The sequence below is a fragment of the Sphaeramia orbicularis genome, chromosome 7, assembly GCF_902148855.1.
Source record: "Sphaeramia orbicularis chromosome 7, fSphaOr1.1, whole genome shotgun sequence".
NCBI lineage: Eukaryota > Metazoa > Chordata > Actinopteri > Kurtiformes > Apogonidae > Sphaeramia > Sphaeramia orbicularis.
In genome coordinates this window covers 26664513-26690271 of record NC_043963.1, presented here as the reverse complement: position 1 = coordinate 26690271, position 25759 = coordinate 26664513, and the positions used below count along the sequence as shown (strand labels likewise).

Genomic DNA, 25759 nt, shown 5'->3' with positions numbered 1-25759 from the left:
AAGCTATGAGCCACAAATGCATGCTGTGGTACTTCTGATGGGAGGGTCAGCAACTAAATCTCATCTGTGAAAGCACCAAAGAGAGCTGCTGTCTCAGGAACAAATTGTGGCGGCTCAGGGCTGACTCTTCAATATGAACGTCAAGTTAATTCAATGGCGTTCAGCCCGCCACGCATCCAGTATGTAGTATAAACACACACAGCTGGAACTGGGAAGAGAGCAGCTGTCTGTAGGACAAACCTGTTTTTCATGGAGATGCTGTAAATGCAAACACTGGGTGGAGAGGACAGAGCAGACACAAGGAACTGGGAGTGGAAGGAAAAACTGCAGAGTAATTTCTTCAATATCCCATGTGGAATCACAACATTAATTACATTTTTTCTACAGTCCCATCCTCTGTACTGTACACCTCATTCATTATCAGTCTTATATGCAGTACGGGAAAGTCTCACTTGAGTAGAAGTACAGGCTGGGGCGCTGCTAGCAACTGTGGGTCCCTTGAGAGGTAAACATTGTAGGCCCATATCACAAGAAAGCATCTGTTGGAGCAGGGGGGAATATACGCAAGGGTGCGTTCTGTAACTGTCATAACTACCATAACTGCCATAAACCGAAAGTGAAACTTAACAACTCAAGACACTTTGGACATCCGACTCCCAGATTCTATGCCTCTGTTGTACGTCGAAGCTTACACGAAATCTTCATAACTTTTAACCTGTATCCACTGGGCCACCTCCACTGCTTTATGGGCCCCCCTGGGAATGCTGGGCCCCATGAATTTGTTATGTTTACCCCCCACTTTCACAGCACCCCAGAGTACAGGTACCCTGTAGTGCCGCATTATGTAGTAACAGTGCAATATATAATAATATAATAATTTTTCACCTCATTATGTAATAACGCCGCATTTTATAATAACATGCCGCATTTTGTAATAAAATTCTTGAACTCAATTTGTAATAAACTTTGCCGGATTTTGTAATAACTTATTACATATTGCAATAGTTATTACAAAATGCATGTGTAGCACTTTTTTTTTTTATAAAGGAAATGTAAAAATTTGGTGCATTATCTAATAAACCATTGAAAAACCATTTAAATTGATGCCTTAATTGGAAAAACCATACCAGCAAAACAACATAAAGCATTCTAGCTTAGCTTGAATTCCTTTCAAAAAACTAGTACAATGTTTTAGTGGTCAAAGCAAAATCCAATGTAACTGTATTCATTATAATGGAGAATATGCTTGCAAGAGACACAAAAGCTGCATTAATTAAGGATTATTGACAAGAAAATTACTGGTGCACTAATTAGTAATAAGTTATTACAAAATGCATTCTAGAATTTTATGACGAAATGCGGTGTTATTACATAATAAGGTGAAAAATTATTACATTACTACATAATGCATCATTATTACATAATGTGGTGCTACATACCCTAACAAAAAATTACTTTAGTAGAAGTTCAATTCACTGACTGAAATGCTACTCAAGTTAAAGTCTAAGAATTTAGTATTTACTGTACTTAAATATATCAAGTAATCTACAGTTAAAATGTATTCAAGTAATGAAGGCAAAAGTACAAGTAAATGTTAATAACAGCCAAAGGCAATCAGAATGTTGACTATTATGCTGCGGCTCACTTTGACAGACTGCTGACAGGTTGAGTGTGCACCGTCATTTGCACATTTGCATTATGCGATTAGGCCCAATGACAAATCAGCTTCCTGACTTTGTTACAGTCACCATTAATCACAGCAGTGAAAACACCAAATTTCCTTTAATTTATTTTTTAGTAATGATACTGTCCATTAAAAATGTATCAGAATGGAGTTACGAAATGTAGTGCAGTAAAAGTAAACAGAATAAAAAATACTCAGTAACATACAAATTCTCCCAAAACATATTTGAGTACAGTAGTGAAATATTACTGCGTTACTATACAACACTGTTCATTATGCAGAATTTATTTTGAGTCTTTATTTTCATCGGCTTGTCTCAGAATGTTGAGAGACAAAGCACAAAGGAAGAGAGAATAAACAAACTGGCTGTAACTATGGTAATGCATGAATCCAAAGCTCATTTTTAGGCCCAAAACGTCACTACTCATCCCTTTTGGCTCCTCAAAGCGTCACACTAAACTGACAACTCAGAGTCCATTATCTCTGAGAAGCAACACTGTCTCTCCAGCTGAGGATTGAAACTATTCGGGAAGCTGAATCTATAATAGCGCTTTCACAGTGCATGGATCATTGCATTACTGTCCCAAAAGAGATCGCACTGATAAATGGCTCTGTAGGGGGATATACAGCTCTAACACACTGACTCTGCACTCTTTGTTCCTATTTCCTGGGCTGCATTATCCACTTTTTACAGTTAAGTGGATGTGGTTTAGCACACCTATGTTTTCAGCGGATGTTGCCTGTTGTGCAGCACATTGCACTTAATATTTAGGGGTAAGGGAATTTGGGTGGAAAAATATCCTAAGGTTTTTTATTACTCCTGATCAAAGGGTAGGAACTAACTGTTGGAGGTTCTGTGGATCGTCTGTAGCTAATCACTACCATCTATTTTAGGTATGTCCAGAACTCAAGTCATTCTGGAGGAACATTCACAATTGTTTAGAATCTATATTTAGGACCACAATCCCATTTGATGCTTTGACGATGTATATGGGGAATATTCAAACTAAAGGATACAAATATTTAATGAGAGTACTACTTATTGGAGGGAAAAAAGCTCTGACAAGGAAGTGGCTACAACCAGATGCACCACAACTTGAAGACTGATTAAAAGCAATTTATGAAATCTATGTACTGGAGAAACGGTCCTTTTCATTAAAAGTAAAGCAGGATACATTTATGGAAATGCGGTCAAAATAGATTGTGTATATCACCATATTGAGGCCAGTTTTAACTTAACTGGATGTGACAAGTTATATTTGTACTGGCTGAATGTAATGGAGTTGAAACTTGTGAGGATTTTGACATAAGAATAGTGAAAATAAGCGGAAAAATGTGACATCCTTTTGTTCTAATGTATGTTATTTAGCAAAATATCACAAAAAAGGGAAAACTTATTCTAAGAGAAGTAAACAGACTAAACAGAGAACTTATATGGAATGTGTTTATGTTAAATTTAATGCTTTACCACTGTTGATTTTTCAGACATGATATACAAATGTGTTTAGTTGGGGTTTTTTTGTTTTGTTTTACTCTGTTGTAAAGTATCTTCCCAAATGAAAAACTTAAATTTTATATGTATATACAGTACATATACATATATATACAGAGTTGAAGTAAATATTGCAAATATTAGTTTTAACTGAAGCTTCAATAACACCATACATTAAAGGGTTGTTCCAAATATTAGAAGAGAACAGCATAGAACAGCATAGAATAGAATAGAATAGAATAGAATAGAATAGAATAGAATAGAATAGAATCTGTAATTGTCATTGTAACACGTAAAAGGAAATTGAAAGTGCCATCCAGTCTGTACAACATATTTAAAACCTACCATAAAAAAAACAAAACAAAACAAAAATGCCTACCTAACCATACATAAACAACTATTAACAACCTCTACTGGTGGATATATCTGGATATTTGCATCCTCATGAGGTAAGAGGTGCTTGAAACAGATCATCCAGTCTGTGAAAGGCATCTCAGTCAATAAACCTTTCATGTCCCCCAATACAAATATAACATTTCCCCATTGTACATCTTTATAAGCCTTCATCCCCATTCTCTGAGCATCCGAGAACACAAACACTGCCACTTCAGAGACAGTGTGATGACAACTCTGTGGGGAAATTTCTGACTAATGCGGTTTCGCTTTTTCTCCGGCACAGCCCCAGCAGGTCGAAGAGAGAAGACACAGGTTTAGAGAGAGCTGACATCAGCATTATGTGTGTAAAATGTACATAGTACATCCAGAGGAGTGTAAGGTATCTGGTTTGTGTCTGGGCTGGTGCAGCTCATCCATCTCTGCTTTCCCTTCTCCTCTCATTAAAATGCTGCTCTCTCCTCAGCCCTATCCAGAGAATAGCCTCAGGGGTCCCTCCGGTTTAAAACCACTCTGAATTCAGGCCGGGAGTTTGGGGGCACGGATCAGTCATTTCGACCATCTGAAGGACGGTTAACCAGCAGCACGAAAAGTCATTATTTGTCCTCCTAAAAAGGCAGTTGTATTACCACACAGGCTGCGGTGAAAAGTCCTGAGGCGACAAACTGCACAAAGACAATAAAAAAAGGTTTCAAATTGTAAATGTAGTCAGTCTAATCCCTTCTCAAATGTTTTTTCCAAATGGATACATTCACAGCAGTATGTCACCACCATTACCACAACAGAAAAATCAATTAATCCATTCCCAATCCTTGTGCTTCTAATGCATGAAGCCATTACTGAATTTGTCTGCAGGCTTTGGTGGCATTGACTCTTTCTAATATAACCACTTTGCATTATTTAATGAATGAAAACAAAAAAAGTGAGACTTAATATGAAAAGATACTGAGACTATACAAAAAAGCTCTCTTTACCTGAATAGCACTAGATTTAAAACAAGTTCTTACATATGGACCAACTTCATATATGGTACAAACCAGCTCTATTGAAACATGAATGAAACAAATGGTGCCAGGCATAACAAACCCCACCCCTCGCACATATTGTAGTGTATTTTTGCATGGATCCAGCTGATGTCATCATGTCTATATGTGTGCTGATGTCAGCATATCCATTGCCTCTATATATGTGCCAAATTTGAAGTAAATTGAAACAAAATTGAAGTTTTTATAGACGTGACATCTCACCAATAAAAGGTAAATGGAAGAAAAAAAAGATGTAAAAAATTCATAAAAATGTTTAACTTTGATCTACTTTCCCCGATATGTAATCACATCTATTCTGGGTCACTGGCAATCTATAAACCCAATTTGGTACGAATTCAGCCTATAGTTTTGCTGATAGAGGGGTTATTTTCTTTTGTTCAGACAAAGTAGTAGTAGAGTGATATCCGGAGACGCCTCTGAAGAAGGCTGCAGCGACAGCCAAAACATGTCAGGTATGAGAACATCACTCTACTATTACTTTGTCTGAACAAAAGAAAATAACCCCTGTATCATTAAGGTAAGAAGACAAAATGAAAATACTTGAACTAATAGTTTTGCTGCTACAGAGATTTGAATTTTTGCCCATTATAATTAAATGGGGGGGGGGGATTGTAAAAATTCATAAAAAAATGTAACTTTGACATATTTTTCCTAAAATGTAATGACATTTATTCTGGGTCACTGGCAATCTATAAACCAAATTTGGTACGAATTCAACTAATAGTTTTGCTGCTAGAATGTTAACAAACAAATAAAGAAATTAAGAAACAAACCAAACCAAAAACAATACCCCTTGCCTGCCCTTCAGGGGTCAGAGTAATAAATGTGTCATCCTCGACCTGAATGACGGCAGGCTTCAAAACAGAGATGTAACAAATAAATAAATGAATAAAAATAAAACTTATTTTTTTAGCACTTTTGCAGAAACATTTTACAAAGTGCTTTGCAATCAAATCTGAAGTAAAATACATGCTCCTATGAAAACATATTGATGACACGGATGCCCCTAGTACAAACCAACTCGAAGCTCTGTCATCTGACCCCATCACAGCAGACAATCTCAGCACCACAAGCTCTGCTCAGAAGAAGAGGAGCCGTTTTGTCTCAACAGGCGTTACTTGTCAGTACCAACGATGACTGGGGAACAGCATGGCGGTGCACAGCGCTTGTTTCATCAGGACATTTGCTCCACGAGTCGATAAAAAGCATCTAATTGGTTTCAGAAGAGGCTTGTCTGTGCTACGGTGCTTGAACACAAAACAATCACTGCTGCTATTGATCCACTTCTAGTCCATGCCTGCAGGGTACACAAAGATCACAGTGGTCCGACTGGCTGAGTAAACACTGTTTAATTAGTGAGCTCACTGCAAGTGGGCTACATGCTACTGTATGTCAATGATTTTCACATCCATGGGGAGACCAAAGGAGATTAGAAGTGAATGGGGGGGGGGCACACTGACTTTTTCCATTTTATGAGACAGATATGAACTTCTCTACTTCCAAATAACTGTGCTGATGTCTTGGTTATCAATAGTAACCATCATATAGAAGAGAAAAAGTCCTGGACACTTCCTCAGTGATGTACACTGTTGCCCACAAAGTTGGAATAATAGATTTTTACCTCTTCTCATGAAATGGTTGTAACAGTGTGATTTATTCTTGATAAAGTGTAACTGGGACTTATACCCGGTCAAAGGTGATGTGTGTAAATAGGAATGAAAAGAGGAGTGTGTCTAAAAACAAAACTATTCCAACTTCAAGTGTAATAGTGTATAAATCCAAGCTCAGGTCTAAGTATAGGATTGTGGCTTATATGGTATGTTTCCAAAATATTATGGAAATATGTTGAATTAAACATTTAATCATCTAATATTAAATTTGTCATTCAACAGTAACCTAATCTACTGTCACAAAATAAATTATTAGAACATCAAAAGTCATCAAAAACAATGGTTATGCAATCAAGTACTAACTCTTGTGTGTATCATGTGACTCAAACAGACAGAAAAGACAATATGGAATGCTTAAAAGCACTGTTTTTGGCAGTACAATGCCATAGATATTGACGTAAGAACTGAAGTGATTTTGGTTATTATCAAGAAAACTTTGAAAATGGATAGATATCAGCTCTGAAATTAAACTCATATGAGCTATTTTTGTTGTTATCATTATATTTGTCCAAACAAATGTACCTTTATTTGTATCAGGCCTTAAAGTGAATAAGAAATTGAAGAAAACAGGGGGTGGTCTAATAATTTTTTCCTTGACTGTACCATGACTAGCCTGAAGGAGCAAACAAGTTTAACAGTAACTTGCTCATGTTTGTCAAATATATACAGTATATTTAGTTTTATCTCAAAACAAAACATTACATGATGTTGCATCAAGCACAGACAATCTTACAGGGAAAATGATCAGCGGAAACTGTAAATGCTAAATAAAGCAGTTCAGAGTTGGATCCCTAAAGGACATCAAAGTGTTAATTGCAAGGTTTCATTTGTTCTCACCTGCTTGTGGCAATCTGCAGCTCAAGGTAAGTAATACTAATACAGGGTTCCTACAGGATTCTACTAGTTAAATTTAAGACTTTTTAAGACTTTTTTAAGACTACTTAGAACAAAATTTAATGCCTATTTCACAGCCTATTTCATGGCCATACTGACAAAAATTTGTGACTAATTTCAATATTAATTGTTGGAACAGGTGAAATTGAGAAGGCTAACGTTATTTTCTTTGCATCTTGGACATTTCCCAGAAACATTTAAGCACAATACAGTGAACAAGTTTATGGCAACATATCTTAAGACCTACCATATGAAGTGTAATACCTTTTAAAGAGTTTTTTTTTTTAAAGGTATTAGATGCAGATTTGGAAATTCCAGACTTTTAAGACTTTTTAAGACCCCGTAGGAACCCTGTAATAAAGTCTGTCAAAAAACGGTGACAAAAGCTGACGAGCAAAGCATAATAGGCTATGATTTGTGTCTGCTCTGCCTAATCTAATACACATTAAAGATAATGACACAAATTAAGCAAAGACAAGGTGACTCAGCGGGTGTTCATTTATTTCAATGACACCAAACTGTGATTACTGAAAGGTGAACATTCAGCATGGGAAGGACATGCTTTTTAAAAGGTTGCAGCTTTTTTTTTTTTTTTTTTTTCTAAATCCTCTTGCAATTTCAGGAAGCCAGGTGGTCTGTAAGCCGCGTTTAAAATAGAAAAATTGCCAGCGCTCTGCTTTGAAAATGAGGACTGAGGGAGGAGAGTGTCAAAGAATAAAAGACAGTAGGAAGATTAAACCTCAAGAGCCACTTCAGAGGCTTCAACGCAGACTTAAACATGGATGTTGAAGACACTGGGGGTGAGAAAGAGAGAGGCACCTCAGTGTGGAGAGGCTCTATTCTCAGGCTACGTAAAGTAGATTAAAACTTTTTATGCAGGTATTATTTTACACTGATATCAGTCAGAAACAGCTGGCTGCTGCAAATATGGAGAAAGCTTATAGCCGTACAAGAGTATGGAACCATTTTTGGTATAGAGGAGTGTTAAGTTCCAGCTTCTTAATACTATCAACAAAAGTGAAATGATGGCATCCAGTACTGACTAGATGACAAAATCACAATATGACAGTCATTTTAATAATCAGTTTTAAAGGAGTGATATTTTGCTTTTTTAAAAATGGAAGTATGCATTTTAAAACATTTCCCATAAACTGTAAATGTTATACTTGGGTCTGAATTCTTCAATAATTAAACTCTACAGGTCTATTTGCAGCCCTATTTCTGAGTAATGACACCAGAAAGGGCGTTTTGAGCGCTGGCCCTTTAAATGCAAATGAGCCACTTCACACCCCACCCCCTCCAGGTTGTTGACTGTGCTGCTCTGTACCGTTCAACCAACAACTGAACATTTTAGGTAATCGGCTCAAAGTTTGAACATATTTTCAGTATGGACTACAACCGCTGCTGCTGAAAAACAATTATGGCGTACTCAGAGAAATGTTCGTTGGAAGTCTTGACCTTATATGTGCAAATGTCGTGACACAACTAGTTATAGATGCAACTAATTACACAGGAATTAAAACAGGTTGTACAGTAGAAATCCACTCGAGTTTTGCCAGAATGAATATAAAGATAGCTTTGCAACACCTGGAGGGTTCAAATTCAAACTTTATGAACTATTAGGGTCCAAATACACAAATAAATGCACCAAAGACTAATAAAAGTGGGTTTAGCAAAACACGATCCCTTTAATAGCACTGTGTTGCCTGTTTTCCACTTAGTTGAACTGCGTTGCTATTGTTTAGCATTTAACTGATATTACTTTTAAAAAAAGAACACCAGCGTCTCTGTCAGTGATTCTTCAAATAGTGTACTTTGCAGTGATGTATGACAAAACATGTGATGCTTCAACATGAAAAAGGTAACTTTAATATCAATTCACAGCATTTGTTTCTGTTCCTACCCAATCTTTTCACCTACTGTATCAGAGTATCTACAGGTTTGACAAAACCAAATTTATGACTATTTAAGACATTTTTACAGGTGTCTTTAATCAAACTTAAGACCTTACATTCACATAAACAATGGGCCTCATAGTTATTGCCTTGAACCAGTCTTAGCCGTGTTTCAATCCAGCTAACGTTACATTTACATTTCTCTATAACTAATGTTTCTGCTACTGATGTTAAAGCTGCTGAAGCTCAGACCTGAACCCCTCCAAACGTGAATGATTGTTGGTAACTCCACTTATTCCCATCTCCATTATGATAAAACGCTAATTACAAATTTGGTGATGTCATTACAAAGATTTCCAAAGTGGATATAGAAATATTATTCATTGGGTCTTTGGGTTTTTTAAGATATTTGAGTGCCAACTTAAAGGATTAATTATCAATTTTAATAATAATTAAGGCATTATTTGAAGACAATCAAATTTGGCACTTTTTAAGGATTTGTGGCCACCCTGTATATGTGTATTTTTAAAGGGGTTAAAGGTTAAAAGAAAAACATAAAAGATAAAGTATATAGATAGATACAATAGTATAAAAGGATTGGGCCTGTAACAAAATCAGAGGCTGCAAATGGCCTTTTGAACACACGTGACTGTAATAGAGTTGAGGGCTGGCTGTTTGGGCAATCACATTTTTCCCCAAACATGTCATCACTACAATCCAATCAACAGTGGTGCTTGGATGGGTTGAAATGACCTTTCTATATGTATTAAAGGGGAGGTGTATGATCAGAGTGATGGAAGAGAGAAGAGTTTTGTCCCGACACATATGATGGCCATCTCATTTCAAACATGCCCACCAGCTCAGCCTCCAGCTGGGTCCCCTATTCTCTCCTCCATCAGTCCTCATTACACACAAAAGCAACAGAGCCAACTCATGGTGGCGTCGCACACTGTGGGCTCCATAAACTTGTCGACTTGGCAACAGCATCCCATTGCTCATTGAGATGCTTGTCCGTTCTGGCTGCTTCTCAGATAGCCGACTCTCTGACTGTAAGTGAGAGGCCAAGCCAGCAGCCTCCAGAGCTGGAGACACAAAGTCTGACAGTGTGAGAGAGCAAGATAAACCTGATTCAACACTTAGCTCGGTGTAATGATATTAATGTTTCCATAAACACAGATGTGACAGCAGTGTTCGCAGTGTGTAGCAGAGTAAATATAGAAAACATCAATACATGATCTCCATTAAAGCCTGTCACAAAACAGTTGACAGGTTCTGTCACGGCAACAAGTGTTCAATATTGTAAATTTGATCAAACATGTTAGGTTATGTTAGATATTGATTTTTTTGCTGAATCCAGCCAGTATTAGCTGCTCTCATAGAACAGCAGCAGTTAAACTTAAATCATAACCACAACACGGAGGGTGGAGCTTTAAGAGCCATTTAAGCTTCAGACAAACTTGACGGGTTTACGTCACAGTTAATGGTGGGTGTCATCACAGTCAGATGAATACACAAAGACACAACTGGGGCAGGCAGTAATAAATGTATTCAACAAGATTTTCTTATGAAACTGAAAACAGTGCACTACAGCCTAGTCTTGAAAAGTTACTGAAATTTTTAAGATTAAAATCAAAGAGGACATCATGTGAAAGATGTGAGGGAAGAACTTACCATATAGTGGAGGTCATCGAAGCCGTTGAGTAGTAATTTGCTCTCGTACTGCGGCAGCCCCACATGCTCCAGCCAGTCTCCAACAGGCTGGTCCAGCAGCCGGCCTGCAGCACCTGCTGACAGGGGAAAGCGCTTCAGGAGGGAGAAACCTTTCAGCCGGTAGCAGCGGCACTCTGAGGATGAGACGTGGCATTGCCACATCATTCTCGGCCAGCAGAGCCGAGCGCACCAGCAACAAGAAGGTAGGGGAGACAGTGTCCTCTGTGAACAGGGCGTCAGCTCCCGCAGGACAGCGGGGGCTGAACCAGTCACCCAAGATGGATTAAAAGCCCCTGCTCTCAGGGGTGAAGAGGATGATTAATAGGATACAAGCTGGTTGGACACCAGCTACTATCCACAAAACACTTTGTCAGACAGGAACATGCCAAATACACATCTCATCCAGTTCAGGGTGTCACTTAAATGCTGAATTACGTAAGACACAGTTCATTGTCCACCCAGGAAAACATTAAAACCCACGAGAGGCCAAGGAAGAGCTCTGTTTCACAACAAGGTGATTTGTTTCAGATAAATAAAAAAGTTCTTTGGAAACTTCTTGGTAAAAGCAGCTGACAGCTGACTGGCAAATAGTCTTATTCCTTATTCCAGCTGAGACCAGACTCTACCTGAGAACCTAAACGTGGTTATAAAAGGCAACTGTAGACAGAGGAAATGCAGAGGTTAACAGAAGCCTGTGAAAGTGCTGCAATGAGCTGAGATAGATTGAGAACAAAAGCTGCACTGACAGCTGTCAGCAGCCTGAGCCAGCAGCCGCCTAACCTGCACAAGGACTGATGTCTGCCTCTAGTCCTGAGAGTAGGATGCTGATACGTATTCACCCATTTCAACTCATACAACACAACTTTATCTTCACTAGTAGTCAATTATTACACAGTGATCAAACATAAAGAATAAGTTAAATTTAAAATAATTCACTTTACTTTCTATTCAACCACTGGATTTCAAAAACAGTCTGCATATACTGCACATGAAAAAAGTGATACCTCCACAGATACTTTTAGCCTTTTGCAGCACACTTGAAAACTTACTAATACAAACAGACACCATAACTTAAATTTAAAAAAACAGCATGAAATGTGTATCTTAAAGCTCTGATTTCCCTTGTCATAGCTTGTTTGATAAGTTGCTAAAAAACAAAGATTCTTGTAATGACGACTGTTATTAAGGAGTCATTATTCCCATTTTGGTCAAGAAGCCTTCAAAACTTCTCATGGACACAAAAAAATCCAGTCAGGGTTCCATTCAGGTACTTAAAATAGCACTTTAGTAAGAGCCGGACCCCAGCATGAACTCCACTGCAGAAAAGATAGTTAAAACTCTCCTCAGTGGGGTTCTGTCTCTGACATGTGGTCAGGTCCAACAGCAGCCACTTCTCCAAAAAGCCTCTGTAGTCCAGTCACTGCTGCTTCAGGCACAAGAACCTGCCACTTAATCGTATAGATGCAGAGGTGGCGTCCTTCTATTGTCCTGGCTGCTCATAATTCTGCTGCCTGCAATCCTTCTCTCCTCCCTTACTCACTCACTCTCTCTCTTTCCCCTCATTGCATACTCCTCTCCTCTCCTCTCCACCCCCTCCTCCCTCACTCTGCCTCTCTCACTGCAGGTGGCTGCTCTTTCAGAGTGTGATGCTACAGCTTCAGACCCCTCATCCCCCAATGCATTAGTTTCCTCGAGTTTCTGCAGCCTCTCAGGTTTTTTTTTCCTTTATGCTTGTTTGTTTTTTGTCTCTTTTACTCTGAAGTTGATCAGTAGAAAGAAAAAAGGACAAAGGGACTGCAGGCACAGAGCCCATCATCCAGAGACATCACAGGCTTCCAGTCATCACCGAGAGGAGACAAACACTAGACTGAATCAGAGGGGGAAAATAATGTGGCTTCTCACATGCAGATCAAACAGAAAGTCTTCTCCAGTGAGTCCCTTGAAGGCCCGCTGACAACAGCTTCGTGTTGTTATAGAGATGTCAGCATGGTAGCTAAAAGGTTGAGGCTCAGACATGCAGAGGATTGCATTCAGACCTACAGAGCGGGCTGATACAACCAGCGATGGGGCGCTAACAACTTTACTGCAGTGGTCTCAGCTTTCCTCAATTCTACAAAGCAAAATGAGCTCATCCCCTGACATACATGGTAGTTAATATTTAAACAGCTCACTCCAGAACAGGGCATAACAAACAAGAGGGCTAGGATAAAATGGAGAACTTTGTGCTGTGGAATAGCCCATCTGCCGTATTGCTTAAATATATTAAAATATGGCATCAGCCAAATGTAAACTACAAGTGAATATAGAAAAACAACATTGGGGCAAGCTGAGGGGAAGGAGTCAATGCTTCACCATTACTGCTACAGCCCCCAAGTACCATCCATCAACCCTGACGACAGGCTTTGAGAGGCCAGAGCAATAACACAAGTGCAGGTACAGAAGCCTTAACACTCAACCTTTACATTACAAAATGCAACCCTTGATAACATATTCCCAGCATATTTCATAATGGTTCTTTGACAGATTAGACGGCATTATACGCCACCACACCCAATATTTAAAAATATCTGTCTCCCATTTTTAAAGCTCAAGCTTAAATTATTCTAACGAAAATGAACAGATTTTTTTGTACCCCTTCTTGGCTTCTTCACTAAGTGGCAATTTGTCTCGGATGCCTCTTTCATGCACCTGTGTGATTTCACTTGAGGCCACTGATATGGATTAAATAACCTGCAATATGATTATGAAAGCACACAGGCACAGAAATATGAAACATGTGTGTGCCACAAGACACTAAAGGAGCCACTATTGTGCAAACACCAGTAAAAGTACACCTTATACGCTTTACATACTGAACTAAAGCTTAGAAGGAAATGCACCATAAATTAGCTCACTGTTATCTGCAGGCAAGCGAGTAATTTAGGGTTAACATTCTAAAATCTGGATGTGCAGTAAGATTCACAATGCCGGGTATTTTAATAATGCAACAGTAGTGAAATATATATGTGAAAGTAAAAACAGATAAGACTAAGAGCTAAAAATGAACACATTTTCCTTCATATTGCCGGAGTGCATACTCGCTTAATATTTCCCAAAAGTTAAATGCTAATTAACACTTATCCAATAATGATAACAGAGTAATGATTACACTCTACCTGGTGTAGCATATTGCTGATCTCTGGAAAAATCAATGCCTGCACCAATCAAGGTCATGATCTTCTCGATCTGTGGACAAAGAGAGAGAGAGAGAGAGGGGTAAGAATGTGGAGAAGTGAAACTGTTTATCCTCCACCTTTTGCTAACAAAATACCAAGAAATATCCCCGTGCTTTAAGAAAAACAAACCACCAAATGCAAACCGTACAGTCACCCTGCAAAAGCAAATGACACAGTTAAGGTGTTCTAAGCGAGAAAAAACTAAGTCACAGTAGCAGTCAGCGTTACGATCACTTGCATTGGCCCATTTTGGACAGTTACATGGTCTTGGCTGCATGTAGAGGTATCCGATTTGGCCTGTGTAGCCAAAACGATGCTGATTTACACAGACATCACAGACTCACAGTCTGGCGGAAACACCGATGAAGGTTGTGTCATGGTGACTAATCAAACTAAAATGAAAAAAGTAGCGTAGGTAGCTTGTGGTTTCCGATTTTTATCAAACTACCTCAGTGTTTGCTGAATAAACCAGTTAGCAAATGAGAACAGGATGCTTCAAAGCAGCTTGTTCAAAGTAAAAAGCATAAAAAAAGGAACATGGAAACATAGATTCAGACTGAGAGTAAAAAGCAAACAATCAAACTAAAATATAAAGAGTTCAGTCAGTACCCCCATGCACTAAGTGAACATCACTAAAGGAATGTTTTTCTAAATGATACACACATGCAGACACTGGGACAAACTTACAAGCGAATACACTTTGCAATTTTACCCCTGTCACATTCCCTTTCAACTACTCCAGGGCTGAGTATGCAGAAAATGAAATATAGAGATTGACAGCCCAGATGTCCTACCCATCAGGTTCTGTCAATACAAGTCGTTTTGAGTCTGACACCACATTTTGTCAACTCATTTTTACTGTGTCACTTTGGAAATGTGGTGTGATGAGATGCTAGAAAGTGACAAGAGTTTGACACCACCTAGAGATTAGAGGTCCCATCTGTTGGAGGTAAAACAACTAAGACAGGGTTATCTGTCTTTATTAGTTTGATCAAATGAAGCAGTAATGTGCCATCAGGGGACCAAAGTCTAGATCTGTTCAGCTCTCATCACCTGTCAGTATGTGAATGTTCAGTGGTGGAATAATACAATGACAAAATGAATCATCTGTCATATTAATTTGCTGCTGACATACTGGATAGCTGATAGTAAATTAAAGTTCAGGACGAAATGAATAATCGATGTGATTATATCATTCCAAAACATCTGATGAAGCCTGAAAGTATCCCATCTACTTCTACAAAGAATGCACCAAAGGAGGAGAGAGCCAACCCAAAAGGACCAGGAGGTATGGATATATGGAACATGGAGGTCTTACACTGTCAAAGGAATTACTTCTCCGTGGTTTATCGGTGGGTGAAGCCGTTGGTGTCTGCTGAGAGAGAATTCTTGTTTTTGTGTTGTTTGTGCCAGCTTTCCACTGCCAAAATGTATTTTTTCTGTTTTGTGAAAACATCTCACGGATGTTTTATGAATCTAATTACCTCTTTACTTCAGATAGAGAAGTATGCAATGTGTTTCAAGTGATTAAATCATCAAAGAATCTCTGTTTGAGGAGATGAGAACATAAAAAAAAAGTTGTGACATAAAGCTACAAGCCAAATTGACTATTTTAGCGTTGCTGCAAAGCTCTTTTACAAGACTTGGCGCTACCCGATATTAATACTCAGTACTTCTAACATACACTTTTTAAAAAAACTACAGGGAAAACACAGGTGTGAGACAAAGGGCATCAGGAGGAGATTTTATTTTCATTATCCATCTGCCCAATTTGCTCATCCATGCTGCTTATTTTAAGTCTGCATATTGACCAGATGGTACATTTGTCACACAAGCTCTACAAATAACCTCCATTTATCAGCGCCACATGTTTACTACATCAGTCATTAAACAGGAATATTGACAGGCAATTGGCAGCAAATCCTCTACCTGAATGAAAACCCTGGGAAGCAACAAAATATATGTTCGGTACTGGAGCTGCACAATATATCATTTGAGCATCGACATCGCAATGTACATGTGCGTAATAGTCACATTGCAGGTCCCGCAACTTAACGTGTTCTCATCTAATTTTAACCTGGGTACCTGACACACACTGAACACAATGATCCACCAATCACAATCGTTCTTAATCAGTTTGGAGTGAGTCGCTGGTAACAATATTGAAAAATAAGCAATGAACGAGAGAAAATGACCGAAAACAAAGACTTGGTGCAAAAAAGAAAAGAAACGTCAGTTATCTGGAATTATTTCAGCTATAAGAAGGATGATACTGAATCTTGCACTTGTCGACACAACGATAGGTAACTCAACTAATTTGTTTGACCATTTACGTCAGCACCACACAAATATTATATCCTCCTGAGTATTTTTTCATATTGCAAGGTTAAAAAAAAAAAATCGCAATGTCAGTTTTTTTCAATATCGTGCAGCCCTACTGGATACTGATTATATGAGAATATATCTGCATGCAACGGGCATCTTATATTCTTATAAATGACAAAAAAAAAAAGATTCCATGGAGCAGGGGTTGGGGTTTGCTTTGTTTTTCTTACTCATGATGTTTTCCAGATTCAATTGTGCACTCTCACTAGATGTAAGATAATAGCTAGGAAACCAGAGAGGTTGGGCCAGACCATTTAAAGGATAATGGTTGATGCTGAGTGGATGGTGCACATCACCACTTCTGCTTCTTTCTTTCTTCCCTGTTAACTTAAGGGATAGTTCTTTTTAATATAAACAGTGTATAAAATAACACAAGTGCAAAGAGGTAACTGGTGAATGAAACATGAAAAACTCCTGCTTTCCTTTCAACTATGCTCTACCAGGCATAGCTACCTCTTGCATAATGTGCATATTCTCATTTCAACCTCTCCTAACATATTTATGCCGCTCATAAAAAAATGAAGATATTAACTTTACGGTGGACACACCAATTAGGGAGATGCTGATGACCGCAGGGATTCATCTCAGGTTCAATATGTAAAGTCAAACAGTGCTGTGATAATGAGGACGGGGCAGTGCTCTTGTCTCAAAGCCACCAAGGGCTCCTCCTCTTTTTGTCTGTGCCATCATTTCTCAGCAAAGAGCAAAGGGGGAACAATAAAGGATGCATGGTACTACTCAGATGTACATGTCTTGACTCTGCAGATACAACATGTACCCTGATGCATTGGAGCGTGGGTCGTAACAGTATGTCCCTTAAGTACGACATTTGGTGTAACTGCACATCACTCTGCAGGACCTCGGGGTGCCTTTCTCTTCACCTATGGTTCCAATATAGTAGACGAAGAAACTAGGCTGACTGCTTGCCTTTTAAACAGATTCACAATTCAGAATATGATATGCAGGAGCTCAGTTCAGTCTTGGTGTTTTCGGGCTTTTCTGTTCACTATAATGGAAATGGGAATACTAGCTGGTCCAATGAGATTTAAAAGCAGCCACTGTGAAAGCCAGGTGTGATATAGTGCTGGAGCTGGGTAAATATATCCTTATCAGGAGCCACAGCTCAGCGATTCCCTCAAGGTAAAACACATCCACAACAAGAAAAAGCCCCTGAATTTCATGGTCACGGACTAAGAAGCCTGGTGACATGAGAATTAATAGAGGAGAGAGAGGAATGTGTTTTTGTGCTGCAGGACTGAATCAATACAGAGACCTGAAATGGAGAGGGGTTCATTGTGAGAGAGGCTCAGTATGGGCAAGGAGATACAATGAGTGAGGTCAGAAGTCACTGGCGAGGCGGAGGTCAACAGCTGAAGAGCTAGCGTTGATGAGAGACGGTCAGAGTGAGATTAAAGACGTATGAACCCATTTATCAAGCTTCTCACAGCAGGTCGACTGTTGAGCAGAATAACACGACAGCTATTTTACTGTGATTTGAAAACAGGAACTGTTTTTTCCATTCATACTCTTTGAGAAACTTAAACAATACAGAGCTGAGGCTGAGAAAGACCACTGTGGGAGAGCTAAAGGACGCCTGGCAGAGCTTGTTCAGGGTGAAATAAAAGGCTGCTGCCCAGAGAGTGTGCCCAGACCCCCGTCTTCAAATTGGCGAGCTGGCAACAAAATAAGGGCTGGATGAAAACGATGGACTATTGAATGGCATCAAGGGGACACAAATACACTACCATATAAAGTAGGTGCCAACACCTCAATGGCACACAGGGACAAAGCACTGTCAGCAATCCCATCAACAACCTCCTGAAATAACCCAATGTCATGCTTGTGTTTTCAGGAGGTCTACCTCTTCCACAAAACTTTCTGCACCAAACAACACAAAATATATCTTCCCCAAAAAGTTCAAGTAAGTTGAGAAAAAAATAAATAAATAAAAAATAGAACAAAAAGGACATCCTTCTCTCTGGAGGAACAGTAAGTAGTGGCTGCATGTGTCAGCCCCATGTGGTTCTCTTGCCTTCTCCTGCTAGTGGGGATTAGAGAATAGATTTCCCCTGCTGGTTGCACCGTGTGTGACATAAACCCACTGTTTGGTTTGATCTCAGCTGGTCAATCACTCTGGACTTCTCCGAGACAAAAAGCTCTAAGGCCAGATTTCTACTTACAGACAACAAAAGTGGCACTAAATCCACAAAGAGTTTATGAACATGACAATACAAACACGGAAAAGGAGAACAAAGTAATGCTACATGAATTGTCTGTAGCATTTATAAAGCCACGGAGGCTTAAGAAAACCCTCAAACAAGAAGGAGGATAGGGAGAGGCTCATTTTGCAGCATTTAACAGATAAAGCAAGTCGATTCAATCAGCGCTTGGCAATCAAAAAAGCTCTACAAGAAATATAATATCCGAAGAAATGTGAGAAAGCATCAGTTATTTTCTCATTCAATTCATTCATGAAAGGTAGACAAGATTAATGAGCCTCCGGTGGAGCTGCTGTCTGTAAGGGAATCGATACTCACAAAAGCTGGCTTCATAGTGGCTACTGGAGCTGTGGTGTGCAAATGGAAAATGAAGTTAAAAGTGAAGTAGGGCTGAGGACGGCGGCCCTCTCCTTCTGTCTCTGCCTACAGCTCTCTGTCTTCCTTTCTCTCCTCCCATCTGTGGAGCTCAGCTTGCTGGGCCCACACAATGTGCCCCCTGGATTGTCATCTTCAGTCTGATCCCGAGGACCAAGACCAGCCCGCATTAGCATGCGCTTTTACACACCAGCACACACCCCTCACATGGAGCACAAACACACACACACACACACACACACACACACACACATACACACACACTGAGAGCTCCTTAAATGGAGAGATGCATAGGCCAGGACCTCATGCAAGTCAAATCTCCTTGTCTTGAAACCAGAGGCAGTTTATTCGAGGGTTTGTGTAGCTCATGTGAAGAAAAGAAGGGGGGGAAGGAGTAGGACAGATAGTGAAAGAAAAGGGAAGAGGGTGTGAGAACTGGAATATTTATCAGAGCAGAGAAAAAGAAGAAAAAGATGTTTTTTTTAGAGGTCTGTGAGTGCATTTGGGGGGTGGTATTGGTAATATCCTGGGACCCCTTGGCCAAATGCTGTCACACAGCTCAGTAGAGTGTTCCCAAGCAGCCAGTCGTGACCGGCAAGATGGCTGCCACTGCGTACATCAGAGAGAGAGCAACAGTAGAGGAAATACTCAAGACGAAGCGACGAGGGCCTAGCAGAGGGCAGAGAGACTGAGAATACGGAAAGTCGTTTTCAGTTTTCAGAGGACACTCCCAACATCATTAAAGAGAGTGCAGGCTAGGTTACACCCAATCAAACTTTAACTACTTTTCCCTCGAACTGCTCTCATTTTCTATTCACTTTACATCGGCAGTGTGAACATTTCCATTTCAAGCAAATGCAGGCTTATTCCCTGAAAGGAACAGGAGAAGAAAGATTCATAGGTCGGCTCTCTTGCTTTTAGCAGTGAACTCCCAGACATCTGAATCACTATTCAAGTGTGAAGAAACGTGCTTCAGACTCCATTAACATTAACTAAAACTTCTAAGTGGAAAAAAACAGAAGTTGCCTTTCTGAAGTAATATCTACTTGAACCAATGCTACACTTCTAATAAACATATGGCTAATATCGTATTTATTTTGGAAAAAACAACAAAAAAGGCAAAATATGCATTTCATCATCAACTGGTTCATTATAAAAATGCCCAAACATTTATTTTGATTGACATGCTGGAGACTATAAAGAAATGCTCCTTTTCGAGAAAGAAATAATAAAAATCTAGTGTGATTCTTTTTGCCAGTAGCCTACTTTTAGTTTTCAAAGAAGCCCAGTGGCATATGGATGAACTTAAAACTGGTCAGTTCACTGAGTAACAGACAGTAATATGGTGCAGTAAATGAGGCCATTGCCTGAAGTGCATCTTCTTTTCCCTGATAAGATCCCTTTGACAGTTAGAAGCCAATAATACAACCTGCTCTCCTACCACATGGGACAGTATATTTGTGCTCGAGGACAGCGATACCTTCTGCTGGCCTACCTCCTATGCAGCTTTTTTCCTTCGACAAATGGATCAATCCTCAGTTTCAGCTCATTCAGTTAAGCACCGAGGGCAGGAAAACACGACTCCTGGATTTTATCTGCTGGCTACTATGTGCATTAAAGAAGAGCGTGATTGTCCGATATAAAGTGTCGCTCTGATGCCTTTTTCAATCCCCCCACACATCCCTCAGGTACAGTCTGAAGAAGCGAGGTGCTTGTAAAAGTTGATAATGAGATTGTGCAGTGTGACAAGAAAGCCCGAAAGGTGAATCAAAAGACACAGCGTGTTTACTTTTACTGACTATTACTTAGTATTTTATTCCTCTGCTACTTATTAAACGTTCCTGGTGGCTGTCGCACATCCAAAATCACAGAGACTGGCTCTGTATTAGATGAATAACAAGGTGTTTTGCTTCACCCTCAGGTTTAAAAAAGTGTTTTGAGGTTTTACCATCTTCTCTTACACAGAGGAATATACACCAGGTCAGTTTTCTGCAGCATACCTGCTATGAGCTAAAGTATGATTACTATCAACCTCTATCAGAGAGCACGGAAACAAACGCAACATCAACACAACATCTGGCCCAGTTTATGGGAGAATGTAACGAGCATAGATAATAACATCACATGGTCACAGCAAAGGCAAGTAAATGAGCTAATTAGAGGACGGAGCTCAGGAATAATGTCTACTAAGGAGGTCATGCAAAATACTGCAGTAATAATATATAATATATGTTCAATGAGCGCTGCATGGTCCGGCACAAAACTAAGACTGCAGATAGACTGATTAATCAGCCACAAACTACTGGAGCTGATTATTTGAGATTTTAAAATAATCTGTATGAGCTGTGTATTATTATGATAGTTTTGTGAATCATGTTAACAATAAAAGAACATAAGAGTGTCTCCTGTAAATGAAGCCTTGACACTGTGGCTACTGTGAATGTGAGCCATTCCTATTTTTATTTTATACTAAGAGAAGGATGTACAGAACAAAATATAAGCCTACTGAAGAAAACAGAGATAGCACAGGCATGATAGTGTCAAATTCAGTTTAGTTCAGGCCAGGGGTGAATGTTCAATGGGATCTCAAGCAGCCTGGACCAGTAAAATAATAAACCTAACTTCGAAATAATGACAAATCCATTTTTTCTCTGTTTTAGTGCAAAAAAGTAGAATTAAGTTATGAAAATGTTTACATTTACAAACTATCCTTTCACCAAAAATGTGAACAACCTGAACAACCATGAACAATCTGAAATTGACAAAATTATGCTTCAACTTCTGAAATACAGATTGCAGTGAATATACAAAGGCACAATACATTTAGTAGCATAAGTTTAGTAGCATAATATTGTTAAAATTTTGGAGTTTGGAATTTGGAATTGTCATTATTTATATGCTATTATGCTATTGTTTTACAGAACTAAAATGACTTTGACACCCTTCACTGTTAATATCTTCAGTGCAATTTTTGCACTTTGCAAATTCATCCCACGGGCCAGATTGGAACAATTGTCGAGCCAGTTTTGGCCCACGGGCAGCATGCTTGACACCTCTGGTATAACTGAAATGGTCATTTAAGTTCAGCAGTTTTGTGTCTCATCTGCTCTTATTATGGAATTGTATTTTGTTAGATAAAAAATAAAAAACAACAGCATGATATCTGCATTTTAAGAGCCATGCTCTGTGTAATGGGCATCAGTCATTGAATACCCATACTGTTTAACTGGACCAGGTCAAAACATATTTTAATTCCTCTGCAGTACTGATTAACAACCTATCACAGCATTGTTGAAACTCTGGACAGGGTTTCTGCAGGTATCAGCAAATCTAATTTAATGCTTTTTAATGCCCTTTTTAATGCCACTTTAAACAAATTTAACGCCCATGTTCAACTGCAGATCCAGTTTTATATGTAGTTCTATGACGGTTTACCTTTGACAGGCTTTAATCAGGTTCTGAATAGTTCCTCCTCCAATCACTTCTGCTGAAAATGACACTTTCCCATTTTTCTGACATTTGCTAATATTCCCTCCACTCTTTCACCACAGCATGAGCACGCTCACAGCATGTTGCATTCCAAGCATTCGGTGTTGTGACTTCGTGTATTGGCCATAAACAATAGCCAATTAAAGGGTTCTGCCTGTCAATCATTACACTATACTTCTGATCAAAATTATTAAATGTTTATATAATCAAAATAAACAGTGAGTAACAATGCTTTTTCCATCAAGTGTACTTAATTTTTTAATGCCTCTGGACATAAAATTTAATGCTTTTTAATGCCATTTAAGGCCTTAATTTTCATAAAATCTGTTTAATGACGCTTAATGCTTTTTAATGACCTGCAGAAACCCTGTTGGATCACAGATGAAGTTCTCTGTGGTAATTTAAAAAAAAAAAATCAGTCCTTCTCTGTCTGCCTGATGATGGAGGATGATGAAGCAGAAGTGGGCAAGTCAGTGCATCCATGGCCAAACCACAACCCAGAGCAGCCAAGGTATCGACCTGAAAGTCACAATTACCTCAGCTCACTGTGGCTGTGCTGATCGGGTCATGTAAAGGAAGACTAGACGCAATACAATTACCTCACTGTGAAGAAGCAGCAAAATGATTTATGCTCATACTCATGGTTTGCTCTATTTCCGTGACGTGAGTCATCACCAGTATAAAGAATAAATGCTTAGTTTTCTGAAACTCTACTTCTGTTCTTTCATTGTTATTGTATATACAGTAGTAACATCTCACAGCCCTTACAAGTAAATATTTTGAGGAAAAACTTTACATTTGGTGTGCCACACATGCTGCAGTCTAACAAAGTTATGCAGTAGAATACTTTCTGTCAGGTCTGTATTTTGCAGGTTGTGAATGTTGTGTTCATTTACAGAGACTTATGTTCCAGTCTAAAGCCCTGGCAACTGTAAGAGACAATTGCTGAAGGGAAACCGAGCTGCAGCTTGTATGTTCTCCCTACATCTCAATTTCCAAATCTCTGCCTCTTGTCTTCCTCTCTCAGCTTTTTAGTCATTTTATCCCCATCGTCTTGGCCTCTTTAATCTCCTACCTCCACGGCTCAACTCAGCTCTTTATCTACAGCCCAGACAAAGCATTAAAGTGCTGAATGGAGTGGCAGATTTAGGTTTGAGTATCTACAGTGGTAACAAACACAAGACAGGATTTAGAAAATAAAAATATACCAGTGTAATGCTAAGTAAAATTTTCAATGCTATATTACATAATAGGTTTTTGGTTCAACATAAGCAAAAAAATTCCTGATATTGGCATGTAAAAAAATTGTACCTACAGTTATTTTCACTGAACTTGCTGGAAGTTCAGTGTTTAATGAGGCCGAATCTAGGACAACCAGCGGGATTTGAGTTGACACAAGTAGAACAGGGTCTTTGTTGATGGAGTCTTCAATGCTTAAAGTTTTTGAAATCGGTGCTGAGGTTTTTGTACAATCGGACAGATAGTTGTGGACAAATGTCTTTCAGTTTGTTCTGAGCTCTGCATAAGCTACTGCAGTCCTAACAAACAGAGCTTTGTAAGGAAAAGAACATATCGTATGCAGGAAGAATCTTGAACAACAAGTTTGCACAGCTTGTTGTATATGGTCCTAGTCTAGATTTGTAATGAAAGCACAGATAGAGATTTTATTTGAGTGTTTTTTTTTAAATAACATATTTGGCTCATTTATTTTGTACTGTAAGATTAAATGAAATGTGCTACAAAACATGTCTTTATTCCCATGCCTTGTACTCTGTGGCTTTGTAAAGGTGGGAAGAAAGTCTAAAACATGAAAAGGGATACATTAATGCTTTATATCCCAAGCAGAGTGGGGGCTAACACTTACCTCGTCCCATTCTGATGTGAAAGAGGGAGATTTTTCAAGCCTCTTCTTGCCAGTGCTACAGTTAGAAACAGACTCGCTACGGTTGCCCAATCCTCCTTCCTCCTCACTAGGAGGCGACACGAGCAAATCTGAGTCTGACTTGGAAAGGCTCCGTGCCAGCTTCAGGTCCCCAGGAGGGCGCATCCTACCAGCAGATGCTGCCCCAGACCCTGAGTCCCTTGGCTCCTTGTTCACAGTTGCATAAATTGCTTTAGGATCACAGTCTGTCAGGATGGCAGCCATACTGGGACGGTTAGGTGATGATGTAGCTGCTGCTCCTTCCTCTTTTACTTTGGCAGATCCTCTTGACTCGGGATGGCTCTGGCTTGAAGGCAGTACACCTGGAAGCCTGAAGGGCTCCTCACGGCAATCGAAAACAGGGGAGGATCCGTGTAGGAGGCCAGTGAACTGCTCCGGAACACCTGCTCCTTGATCCTGGCTGAACTGGGAGTTATCTGGAGACAGAGGAAAAAAGTGAGTCGAGCGAAGTAGTTTCAGAGAGCTGAAAAGTGGACTTGTAACTGTGGGCAGATCTTTCGAGCAAGGCTAATAAGAAACCACCCACACAAGTCCGAAACAGATCTGTAATTGTGTCCTACCAGGAGTGAAGAGAGAAAAAGAGGGAGAGATGGAGCAAGGAGAAGGCGTATGTTGGCTGGAGAAATAACAGAATTCCAAACACAGCTTGCAGCCGTCTGACGTCTATCTGCTGCTGCCTGACTGCCTACATTTAGTCTGTGTTGTGATAAAGAGCTACGGCTACTCATTTTTGTGACAAGTTTTACCTCACAGGCCAACTTGTTTGTCCCAATATGACACAACACAGAAGATTCCCCGAGCTACACTGACTAAATGTTCAAGAACAGACACACAATTCCATAAAGATGATGCATAACAGCAAAATATAACTTAGAATGTACAACACAAGAACTCTATTATAACAACAAAAGGAGTGAAACTTACATATATGAGCTGCCTTGTCTGAAGAAACCAACTCCTTTATGAGCCTGAATGGCAAGTGCAATTAAAACAATTAGATTTCTGCCCTCCCTCTCCCTCAGGAATTACTGCCACCTAAGCCTCTTTTCCACAGACTGAGAGAGCCCTGTCGTGTACGAAAAAAAAAAAACAGAAAAAAAAAAAACACAACCCTACGTCTGGTTCTGTACTTGTCGTCCACAGAGCGACGAGTTGTTGTCTGCTGTGTGACCGGCAGCCCTCTGTGTTTTTTGGCTTCTAATTCTAGACCCTAGTGGTGGTTCAGGAATGGAAATTTGAATCGGCCGATCCTCCAGCAGCCAGCCTCCTGATAATTAGCCCTATGACACATGCTGAAGGAGTGTGTATGTGTGTGGACTGTCTCTGCCGGGGTGACAGGGTCAGGGTGTT

At 39.5% G+C, this 25759-nt stretch overlaps 1 protein-coding gene across 9 annotated transcripts in view; it reads right to left on the bottom strand.

Annotated features, from left to right (window-relative positions):
* anks1aa (ankyrin repeat and sterile alpha motif domain containing 1Aa) overlaps positions 1–25759 on the bottom strand; it is a 75193-nt gene that overhangs the window by 17171 nt on the left and 32263 nt on the right. For 4 of the 9 annotated variants that reach the window (XM_030138557.1, XM_030138560.1, XM_030138562.1 and 1 more), the window contains 4 exons: positions 24332–24825; positions 15318–15374; positions 13940–14009; positions 10746–10861 (listed from right to left, as the gene is read on the bottom strand). In XM_030138557.1, coding sequence (XP_029994417.1) covers positions 10746–10861; positions 13940–14009; positions 15318–15374; positions 24332–24825 — 737 coding nt within the window. The remainder of the gene's footprint in view (positions 1–10745; positions 10862–13939; positions 14010–15317; positions 15375–24331; positions 24826–25759) is intronic. The other 5 variants (XM_030138558.1, XM_030138559.1, XM_030138561.1 and 2 more) reach the window with 5 other exon arrangements.